This window comes from Idiotropiscis lumnitzeri, chromosome 2 (genome assembly GCF_059441095.1).
Source record: "Idiotropiscis lumnitzeri isolate Australia: NSW breed Sydney's pygmy pipehorse chromosome 2, RoL_Ilum_1.0, whole genome shotgun sequence".
In the NCBI taxonomy this organism is placed as follows: Eukaryota; Metazoa; Chordata; class Actinopteri; order Syngnathiformes; family Syngnathidae; genus Idiotropiscis; species Idiotropiscis lumnitzeri.
In genome coordinates this window covers 22,241,215-22,253,102 of record NC_142392.1, presented here as the reverse complement: position 1 = coordinate 22,253,102, position 11,888 = coordinate 22,241,215, and the positions used below count along the sequence as shown (strand labels likewise).

Sequence of the window (11,888 nt, the reverse complement as noted above, 5' to 3'; positions counted from 1 at the left end):
AACATGGCCGTCAACATGGTCAATCCGTGTGGTGTCCCCTATGACCTCTCTCTCCACGGCCAGCTCCAGTGCCTCCTGAAGAGTACGGGGATGCGCCAGTTGAGTCTGTATGCGCAGTTCTCTTGGGGTAATGGCCCGGATAAACTGGTCCCTGGCCAGCTTACTCTGCACATCAGTCGGCATATGGGCATATGCACGCCTTGACAGGGTTTCAATGTCATTCGCGAACACACGCAGTGGTTCACCAGCCTGTCTTTGCCTGTTAGAGAGCTCCGAGCGTAGAACATTAGGTTGACTGCATTGTCCAAAACGCCATCTTAGGGAACCAACGAAGCGCCATAGTCATCTCTTTCGGCTGGGCTGAGCAATAACAAGCAGGACAAAGCTTCCTCCGTAAGACACATGGCCAGCTGCAGTGCTTTATCCCTCTCAGTCCAGCCAGCAGCCCGTGCCAAAAGTTCAAATTGGGCATGGAAAGCCTCCCAGTCTGCCCTACCGGAGTATTTTGGAGTCTTGACAGGCTGATGACGACAATGGCGGCCGTCAACGTCGTTCGCGCTTGCTCCTCCTCCAGTGTTCAATGAGCCGAAACCAGCATCGAACGCCAGCTTCCTTGCAGTCCGCCTCAGGTGGTTAACATGCTCCGAAACACTTTCGGGGTTCATATCACGGCCACATGCGCCATCGTAAGAATTGTCCACCACCTCCTCCTTGTTTCGCGGGGGGCCACCGTAACTTTCTTTACTCGTTGCCATACTGTCGTTATCACTTCTGACACCAGTGTAACGTTGTATCATAAATCATGCCGATTTGTCCATCAGCGATCACTTTTATTATTAAGCCAGAAACGGCTGCTGTTGGCCGCAACCACGCCGATCAGAAAACTAAAAAAACGACAACAACATAACCTTCACTCCTGTCGCTTCCCCGCTGCATTCACAGCCTCCCCAGAAAAGAGGAAGACACAGAACCCTTGAACTATTTACAAAGTCGCTACAATATCAAAAAGTGCAAAAGAACAAAAGACGACTTGACAAAACTAAGCTTGACTACAAGACAGGTCAGAAAACAGGGACGAGAACGTCGGAGAGCGACAGCGACAAGCGACAAGCGACCAACAAGAAATAAAAGCAACCAGGGAACGAAATACAAACACAGTGAAGCTGCCGTCAAAGGCAAATCTAATTTATTTCATTCCTTTATTTCATAGTTTAATGTGGTTCAAAAGTACACTGAATAAAGACATTATTTTGTGTTTAAAATGTTAAGTAAGGTATAATTGTCAGGTGTTTTGGTTTAAAATCGTAGTAAAGGGGGGAACTTGTTTTTTCTTCCACATGTATAAACTGTTGTTTCGGGACATGGGCATAGATGCACACAATGGCCAGAAGAGGCAATGTTCTCTGAAGAGAAGGCAAGACGACAAGTCACGTTTGTGTAAAGAATTGTAAACCTTTATTCCTTTTGAGTGAATGTGGCCAATGAGGTGCTATTTACTTTAAGTTTCTTTATTGTTTTGTGAGCCATCCTTATTTGTGTGCTCTATCCGTTTATATCCAGGGGTGCGCATAACTGGTACGCAGGTACGCATGCGCAACAGAAATCAGGGATGCGGAACGTCAAGTGCGTCACGACGCGCCTTTGCGTACCTGTACACACTGCCATCAATCCACTATTTCATCAGAAGCACAACGAACGAGGTGAAAAATGCCAAAAAAACAACAGACTTGAAGCAAATTTTTGGGTGTTTCACCACGTTTTAATCAATGTTGAACATATTCAGTAAATATGAACCTGCTAAATTAAATAATTGACCTTCTGTCCCGTAAGTGTTTAAAATAATGCCAGCAATCGAAATACAAACCTTCAATATTCATGTCCGGTGTGGCCATTCCCTATAAGAAGGGAAGGCCGGAGAGAGGGGACACCTTTCCCTTTTTTCTTTTTCTTTTATGTGATTGCATAAATATTCCGTTTTATCAGTTCAACTAACGCGTGTGCGTCCTAGTGTGCATTGAAAGATGCAGCATAAAATTTTTTTAAAATTTTGGATGATAACTAAAGCAAAATTAGAATGAGAAAGATAATTGGCTACATAATCATTGGGTGAAATTAATCTTCATTGCAAGAAGCGGTCATATAAATAGAGAAATATAAGATCATAAAAGAATGAATGCATGTTCCGTGGAATGTGATTTGTCAACATGGAAACGCCCTGAGTGATGAAAACGTGAACATATGGTTCAGGAACAGGTCTCTTTGACGGCAAAAGTCTGACTATGGTAAACAATTGATAATTAGACCTCAATGAAGTGATTGTGCAGTTAAAAAGTTCATATCTTGACTGTGAAAAGCTAAAGTGAGAAACTAGGATTAACTATTTGGCAAACACTAGAACATATTCAGTCTCGAGGAAGACTGAATGCAGTAAAATTGCAATAAGAAGAACAATAAACCTTCCCAGAGTGTTACAATGTCCTGCAAACAGAAGTTTGGGATTGCCCCTGAGGGTGAAATTCCTCTCTGAACTCCTCCTTTGTGCCCCCGGCAGCAACTCATAAAACAGGGATACTGAAAAGAGATACAATTTTGTTGAAACAGAACATGCAAGGTTAAAGGTCATGCAAAACAAACAAAAAAACCCATCTAATGTTCCATACTTTAGTTTGGCGACGGATGTACTACGGTAATTCAATTAATGGAACGACATTTTGAGATGGAAATGACAGGAATATGATGAATTATCATGTTATGAGGGGACTTTTCATATACAGTGGAACCTCGGTTCTCGACCATAATCCGTTCCAGAACCCTGTTCGAGAACCGAATCAAATGCAATAGTTGTACGCACTACTTTTCTTTTTTCGCTAGTAGCAGCTTTGTTGCTTGCACTGACCTTTGGAGGCATGATTAGGGGCTAAAACACTTCGCAGCACGTAGCACGTCCGTACGCGACAACAATTGGTCAATTGCCCGCTAAGCATCCCACCCTCACGTGCGCACTCTCGCATCATACCGGCGTTCGAACTCCGATGTTTGTTCGAACTGCGAAGCAAAAGAACTTCTCTTTTTTTTTGTTCGATCTCCGATTTGTTCGACCTCAGAGTCGTTCGAGAACCGAGGTTCCACTGTACAGTAAATTGATATAAATTAAATTAGAAATTTATAGTCTGCGGATAATCCACTTCAAATTATACTGACTCATTGGTTGAGGAAAACGGGGTTATATTAGTTCAGTGGTTCTCAATTATTTCCTGTCACGCCCCCCCAACCAAGAAGAAAATAAATTTGCGCCCCCCCCACCATAATTTTTTTACATTTCGTACTAATGTACATGTTCTTTGTATATTAATGTTGGATTGTCAAAAAAATATCCCTTAACAAAGCTAAATTGATCAAAATATATAATTTTGAGAACGACTATTGTGAGGATCTCGATACTCAGCACTCTGTGGTGCGAATATTGATGGGATGATAAATATTTACTATACGTTTTTGTTTAGTTTTTTTTTACTTTATTAACATGAACAAACCAAACAGTTATTAATGCGTACATAATATAGAAAAGACAAAAAGAGCCAGGGGGATTTCAAACAAAAATTCTACATAAATAACATAAAGCAACAGTTTTAATTTGTTGTACATTTTTTTTTATGTTTACAATCTGATTGACGTCAAACCGCTTCGTTTTGATGACGTCAGCCATTTCCGTGTTCCAGCCTGAGAGCGTCTGCTAAAGTGCTCACGTAGCCATCGTCTTATTTTTTTGGATACGTAATGGTTGCAATCCAACATTTCTGTTCATAGCTGCTGGCTCTCCGCCCGAACGCGGTTTGAGTCAGACTTCTTTTAAAAGTCGAGCGTCCATCGAGCAATTCATTTTAGCGATTAGCGCGCTTAGCGCCTCCTTGCTCGCTCTGCTGAGGCGCAAGATAGCTTGGCATTTAAAGAGCGGCGAAAGAAATCACTTCCGGGTCAACGAGCGACGGGGCGACGCTTTTTTTTTTTGTTAATCAGTACTGCGTGACAGGGCGACACGTTTTTTTTTTTAAACCAGTACTGCGTGAACTCGGGGCAAAAACAGCTTTGACAAGCTCAAACTCGCGTTGTCTGAGATCGCCTTTTTCGGTCCCAAAACCATGCAAAAAAGCATGTTCGCCAGGGTCCCACGCGCCCCCCTCAGCATCACACCGCGCCGCCCCAGGGGGGGGGGGCGCCCCACTATTTGAGAATCACTGTATTAGTTAGTTACAAAAGAAGAGCTAAATTATAATTGTTGTGTTCATGGGGATTGAATATGAATCATAAACAGAAGACAAAACCAATTGGCATTGGCATTTGTAAAATATATGTAAAATATTAAGTTGGTGAGCTCTTATGGGAGACGGGGCGAGACGCGAATGGATTGAAGCTTCCGCCAGTGACCCGTCCAATAGTGTCACCACCACTCAGCTGTGCCGGGTGGCCGTCCTCGAGGGCGTGCGCCTGCCAGTTACTGACATCATGCGAAACAGTCCGTCAATGAGAAACTGCTAATCAGTATGAGTAGAATCCCCGTTTTTGCATCGATGAAAGAAAATATTGGATTGGATGGAGAAAAAGAATTGTTACACTCGCGGGTTCAGGGGGCCAAGAGTGCTAATTCACCGGGAACGGAAAAAAGAATATGGGGGGGAGAATTAAATAAAACCGGGGAGAAGCAGCTAATGCAGCAGCCGACGCATGCAGCTCCCATTGCGTCTGCTCTTTCCGTTTCCGCTGCTCCTTGGCCATGTTCTGGTGACGCAGCGCCACAGCAGGCTTGTTGTCCGCACCGGCTGGTCAACAAGGTCACGTAACCAGGGTTCGCGGTTAACTTTAAAAACTGCTTGCCCATAGGGCAAGTGCCACTAAAATTTGCCTTGCCCGAGTGGCCAAATTACTTGCCCGACTTGGGCAAGTGACAATTTTTTTTCTCTAAGAATAAAATGTCTATGGTTGTAAAATGTGCGCCACAAATGTAAATAAACATATAATCTGATAAACATAAATTAATCTTGTTTTCATCATCAACCATGAAACCCTACTCACAACAGCATGTATCATCCTGTGCAGTTATTAAAAATGTTAATTGTAGTTTTAATAATTAACAAATCTGCATGTTAAATTGGGAAAATGATATTACAGCAATCCAGATGATCAATTTTAAGTCCAGCCTATTAATTGAGTAATCACATGAGTAAATTATGAGTGTGGGAAATTTGTGTATTCCTTTCAGACCAGTGCCTGTGGCGCTGCGTCCATAAGTTTCATAGCATAAACAGAACACAGTCACTGACACTATGTCAGGTCACATCATGGAGCTAATGAATTAACAGCCAATAATCAAATATTACTCCCTTCCTTACTCGCAACTGAATTGTCTACTTAAAAATATTCGAGCTATTTTAGTCATGTCAGAGGAATCCGAAATGTTCGGATTTGAACGAACTCGTCGCCACTTGTAAACATGCGCAGAAGGTAAGAAAACTTCCGGATGTCAATTTTCGGCCGAAATATCGTCGTTTTTGTTGTGTTTTTCAAACTTCAAATGAGGATGCAACTACAGCGAGTTCCAATACTTCGGGATTTATTGACGTCCACTTTAACTCGACATTCACTGAACTAACTGATCCCCGTAGCGCCCGCCCATTGCCCCCGATAAGGCCAATGGACCAGACCACAACATAAGGGGGTGTCTGGGTTAAACCATCACCATACAGTGCACACAAACGGATCACACCACAGTTTTCGTCGAAATTAAAGATATTTGGCTGCTTTAAAAAATGCTTGCAAGTTGCCCATAATTTTACCTTGCCCGTGGCCAAATTTCACTTGCCCCGGGCAATCGGGAAGCGGTTAACCGCGAACCCTGGTAACAGAAGTAGGGGTTGTTATAGAGATGGGTTGTGAGTGGGACGTGCTTTTGCTGTGGGGTGTGGGGTCACTGGGTGATGAGCGGTCCAAACCGAGCCACTTCCTGAAATGTACCATCCTGTGGTCCAGCGCCATGCCTGTCACAAAGAGCTCCACTAGCACAGGGGCGCCACCGCTACCCCCTCCTCCGACAATGCTTCTATGGCTTCCAAACGCACACTTGACGTCTCAACCCGATTGGGACCACATTCCACGATAGGGGTGCCCACGGAGCCTCAGCATTCAACGACCGGCAGGTCTTGGCATTCATGTGACGCTTGATGGACAACAGTTTTTGATGGTGTAACAAGATATTCCACGCTTTGCAAGTTCCTTCTGCATATCCCAGTGAGCAACAACACTGTCAGGCTTGTTGAACTCTTGAGATTGGCCGAGTCACTGCCGTGGACCGAACCCGCACTTGTGAAACATTGGAATTTGAGTGGGACTGAATTTCCAGAAGGGACTGAATTGTGAACATCGGGCGGGGAAGCATATGTTGTCCTCCGTTCCAGTAGACTGGGCAGCTCTGAGACCAGGGTCTCCATCCTCCCGCAGCTGGTACGTCCTGTTCCTGCTCTGGTCTGCGTAGTGTAGCCGCCTCCACCCATTCAAACCACCAATTGGTCCTTTGCATTGAACACTGAGTTATGATGATTTTGTTTTTCAGGATGCATTCACCCAATTTCGAGGGTCAGAAGTGCGTCTTGCATTAGGATTATGTATTTGTGATGTCTACCGGTGCTGCCTCGCATGTGTGCCTTGCCCCAGAGCAGAGGAAACGGTATGAATTGTCTCTGTTCGCTGAGCCACAAATCACATTCACTATCGGTGCGCATCATCATGCTAAAGATTTCGGCCCATTGGTGAAGACGGTTGGCAGAGTTAATTTCAGATGTCGAATACTCCATGTCACTTGCAGGGTGTGGTGTTTCAGCACCCATTACGAATTCCTCTGTTATGGAACATTTTCCGAATTTCTCGACACTATGATGGACAGTAAATGGTTCACTCTGAAGCGAAAGCTCCGTTTGCGTCTCTGTCAGAGGGGTTGTGGACCCGGGGTCTGACTGATGTTGTGCTCTGTTCCACAGCTTCTGCAATTTGTTTTTGCTATATCTGCAAATGTTTTTATATTATTGTGAAAGAAATTAAGTTTGTCATGTCATCATGTTTCAAAACTATGCTTACGGGTTAATAGAAGGTCACAAAAACATGGACCTCTTAAACAGGAAAACGTGAGTTCAGTGGTAACAGAGTTGTGTCTATGCTGGCAGATTAACAAGAAGCCACAAAAACAGATGCACGTCTTGAACCGTGTTTGACAGGAAACCGTTTAGCTCGCATTGAACAGAAGTGTGACCCAAACATGTCTTGTAAGCTGAAACCGTTCGAACAACAGGAAGCGTGTGGACGGGTGTGATAAAGTCAAAGTGTTCATGTTTTTCCATTCTTTATGAGTTTGCATATTCAAATTGCTTTCCTGTGCTTCAATAAAACGCCGCACAGCAGCGGGAACGCTTTTCTCTTTGCCGGACTGCTCCTCGCAAGTGACAAAGACAATCTTGGCTGGGTGATTCATTTATGAAGGCTTGTCTCGTTTTTGACAAAAACTCTGACATATCTTGTTCAAGCAATTCCTTCTGGAATGATTCGACCTGACTCTCAAAACTGTGCACACTGCGGCAAAAAGATCAATGGAGGTTGATGAATTTTAGTGGATAAAGCACAAAGGATTCATTTTTCTTTTAAAAATCAAGTACGTATTGGTCTTTTTTATGAAATTTTTACTGGCTCGTTCAATGAACCTCCGGTGGCTCTGCACTGTTTTGTGCACGTGTGCGTAGTTTCACCCCATCCAAACATTTAAAATACATTGAATGCATCCATCCAAGGTTGCACGGATCTCATCAGTGAACAAGCGCATGCTGCAAGGAATGCATCTGCATCTTTGGCTTACTATGGGCTTAAAAAGGGAGAACGTCACAATGCCCTTTTCCACCAACAGCCCCCAGTGGCCCCCATCAATATGTTAGGGTCCCACAACAGGTGTTCCATCAGACGCACACAATAGCCTGTGTGTGCTAACTTCAGCTCGCTTCCAGAAACATCTGTGACTATGTCAGGAATGAAATCGGGCATCAGCCGCAACGTGCTTTCTTTTTAAATGCTCGTTTATCACTGTTGTGCTGCTAGGAAAGGGAGGTTTACATCGTAGGACGTAATTTTGTGAAAATCAAGTCAAGGTAGCACGGTAGAAACAATATCAGACAAAGTTGCAGCCTGATCTTTGACTTGACCAAACCAAATTTGTCTTGTAGTGTCCTGCAGACGTCAGTGAATATGATCTCTGTTCTGTGAAAGAGGAGCCAGACTTGACTCACATCAAAAAGGAGGAGGAAGAGGAGGAGGAGGAGATCAACAAGTCACCACTGAACGTTTTCCCTATAAAGAGTGAAGATGAAAACAAGGGTGAGCGTGAGGACAACAGAGGGGCGGAGCCTCCAAGCCACAGCTTTATTCATCACATGACAACAGAAGGTGATGCAAACCACTGGGGGCCATCACAAGCACATCGTGAGGACACATCATCAGATGCTCATGACAATGATTCTAATGATGATGATGATGATGATGATGATGGGCAAGCCAAAGGTGAAAGGGCATGTCACACTGACAGTTGGGTATGTTCTCAGTGTGGGAAATCATCAACTTCAAAGTCGTCTTTAAAATGGCACACAAGAACACACAGTGGAGAAAAACCTTTTTTATGCTCAGTTTGTGGAAAATGCTGATCTGAAAAGTCACATTTACAAATCCACACAAGAACACACAGTGGGGAAAAACCCTTTTCATGCTCAGTTTGTGGCAAATGCTTCTCTCGAAAGTCTCATTTCGTAAGGCACACAAGAACGCACAGTGGAGAAAAACCTTTTTTATGCTCAGTTTGTGGAAAATGCTGATCTGAAAAGTCACATTTACAAATCCACACAAGAACGCACAGTGGAGAAAAACCGTTTTCTTGCTCAGTTTGTGGAAAATGCTTCTCTGAAAAGTCACATTTACAAATCCACACAAAAACACACAGTGGAAAAAAACCTTTTTCCTGCTCAGTTTGCGGTAAATGCTTCACTCAAAAGTCTCATTTTGTAATGCACACAAGAACACACAGTGGGGAAAAACCCTTTTCATGCTCAGTTTGTGGCAAATGCTTCTCTCAAAAGGCACATTTAACCGGGACGTAATTTTGTGAAACGCCCCCATGGTCCGGTCCAAGTTGGGGTCGCACGCATTGCTCCGTGTGCGGCAGGCACAAGTCAAGGTAGCATGGTAGAAACAATATAAGACAAAGTCGCCGCATGAGGTTTGACTTGACCAAACCAAATGTGTGTTTGTCTTTCTGTGTCCTACAGATGTCAGTGAAAACGATCTCCGTTCTGTGAAAGATGAGCCAGACTTGACTCACATCAAAAAGGAGGAGGAGGAGGAGGAGATCAACAAGTCACCACTGAACGTTGTCCCTATAAAGACTGAAGTTGAAAACAAGGATGAGAGTGAGGACATCAGAGGGGCGGAGCCTACAAGCAGCAGCTCAAGTCATCACGTGACAACAGAAGGTGATGAAGACCCCTGGGGGCCATCACAAGCACATAATGAGGACACATCAGACGCTCATGACAATGATGATGATGCTAATGATGATGATGGGCAAGCCAAAGGTGAAAGGGCACGTCACACTGACTCATTAACTTCAAAGCGGTCTTTAAAAGGACACAGAAAAACACACAGTGGTGAAAAACCTTTTTCTTGTTCAGTTTGTGGGAAATGCTTCTCTCGAAAGTCTCATTTAACAATCCACACAAGAACACACAGTGGAGAAAAACCCTTTTCCTGCTCGGTTTGTGGCAAAAGCTTCTCTCGAAAGTTTCATTTAACAATCCACACAAGAACACACAGTGGAGAAAAACCCTTTTCCTGCTCGGTTTGTGGCAAAAGCTTCTCTCGAAAGTCTCATTTCGTAAGGCACACAAGAACGCACAGTGGAGAAAAACCTTTTTCCTGCTCAGTTTGCAGTAAAAGCTTTTCTCTAAAGTCACGATTAACAAGGCACACAAGTACACACAGTGGAGAAAAACCTTTTTCCTGCTCAGTTTGCAGTAAAAGCTTTTCTCTAAAGTCACGATTAACAAGGCACACAAGGACACACAGTGGAGAAAAACATTTTTCCTGCTCAGTTTGTGGAAAATGCTTCTCTCATAAGGCAAATTTAACAAGCCACACAAGAACACACAGTGGTGAAAACCCTTTTTCCTGCTCGGTTTGTGGCAAAAGCTTCTCAAAAAACGCAACGTTAACAAGGCACACAAGAACACACACTGGAGAAAAACCATTTTCCTGCTTGGTTTGTGGTAAAAGCTTTTCTCAAAAATCAAATTTAACAAGTCACACAAGAAAGCACAGTGGTGAAAAACCTTTTTCCTGCTCAGTTTGTGGCAAAAGCTTCTCTCAAAAGTTTGATTTAACAATCCACACAAGAACACACAGTGGAGAAAACCCTTTTTCCTGCTCAGTTTGTGGCAAGAGTTGCTCTCATAAGTCTCATTTAATAATTCACACAAGAACACACACTGGAGAAAAACCATTTTCCTGCTTGGTTTGTGGTAAAAGCTTTTCTCAAAAATCAAATTTAACAAGTCACACAAGAAAGCACAGTGGTGAAAAACCTTTTTCCTGCTCAGTTTGTGGCAAAAGCTTCTCTCAAAAGCTTGATTTAACAATGCACAAAAGAACGCACAGTGAAGAAAACCCTTTTTCCTGCTCAGTTTGTGCCAAGAGGTTCTCTCAAAAGTCGTATTTACGACGCCACACAAGAACACACAGTGGAGACAAGCCATTCAGTTGCAGCGTTTGTGCTAAAAAATTCTCCACTAAACAGCATGCTGAAAGACACAATTGTGCTGGTGAGAATCCTTGAAGATTAAAAAAAGAAAAAAAAATGAAAGAACCGACTCTTTGTGGTAAGATGTAAATTTTGATTTTGAATAAAATATGATATATTGAATTTTGCAAAGCTTTTTTATTGACATTAAGCCAATGTGATCAGTGCCAGAATAACCATTGTGTCTGAGTGATGATGATTTGTTTTGGTGTTTACATCAAACATGTAAATAAAATTAATTGCCTTTGCCTGGAATAACATTTTTTAACATTATGCTTTTCAGTTGTCTTTTTAATCGTACCTAATGGAAAAGGTGTGAGAAGAAACAGTGCTTATGAAATCGTTGCCTTCCACAATCATCAATAAAATCACTTGTTCCACTTGCTCAACTGGCCTCCATTACGCAGTGTGAAAAGGTGAAAAACTGAACTAGAAGTTGAACTATAAAAAGAACAAGAAAGAGAAGCGTGAATAGTCTCAGTTTCTCTCAAAAGTTTTGGTATGTCAGGAGTTGGCAACTTGATGGCGACTGGAGTCAGTTCAAAAATCCTCGGGATAAATTACATACCAGTATTTTGGCGAATCAGATTTTCCCTGCGAAGAAAAGATACTTTTTAGAAAGTTTTGAAGATGCTACCAAAGACGCTCATGGGTATTTATTGGTGGATTTAAATCCTTCATGTCCAGAACAATATCGTTTGAGGACGGGTGTACTTCCGGATCAGTGGCCTACCGTCTACATCCCCAAAGGCTAATAAAAACAAACGCTCCGCTCCTCAAGACCCTGTTTAAAGCCTCGACCAAGAAGCGTAAAGACATACTGACCAAGGGTCCGGCCTCTTTGATCAAGGTATTGTGCGAAATTGCTTTCAATCTGTTGAAAGGTCATATACCCCTTTCACCTGCACAGTTTAAGAAATTAGAAAAACAAAAGAAAATTATTAGACTATTGGCCCATAAAAAAACGAGCCTGAAGAAAAAACGCGCCGCTTTGACTCAAAGGGGTGGATTTATT

At 43.0% G+C, this 11,888-nt stretch overlaps 1 protein-coding gene across 1 annotated transcript; it reads left to right on the top strand.

Annotated features, from left to right (window-relative positions):
- Window positions 1-3: 3 nt before the first annotated feature.
- On the top strand, window positions 4-11,107 carry LOC148341989 (uncharacterized). Its single transcript, XM_088288012.1, has 3 exons — window positions 4-127; window positions 8,299-8,475; window positions 9,348-11,107. Exons 1-3 carry the CDS (start codon window positions 4-6, stop codon window positions 10,907-10,909), a joined length of 1,863 nt encoding a protein of 620 aa, XP_088144138.1. The 3' UTR covers window positions 10,910-11,107.
- Window positions 11,108-11,888: the final 781 nt, after the last annotated feature.

Excerpts from the sequence above, each read along its gene's own strand:
- LOC148341989 (XM_088288012.1), top strand. The coding sequence starts at position 4 with ATGGCCGTCAACATGGTCAATCCGTGTGGTGTCCCCTATGACCTCTCT. Across the intron at positions 128-8,298 it reads GTATGCGCAGTTCTCTTGGG|AGGAGCCAGACTTGACTCAC; the intron begins GTAATGGCCCGG and ends GTTCTGTGAAAG. Across the intron at positions 8,476-9,347 it reads TCATCACATGACAACAGAAG|ATGTCAGTGAAAACGATCTC; the intron begins GTGATGCAAACC and ends TGTGTCCTACAG.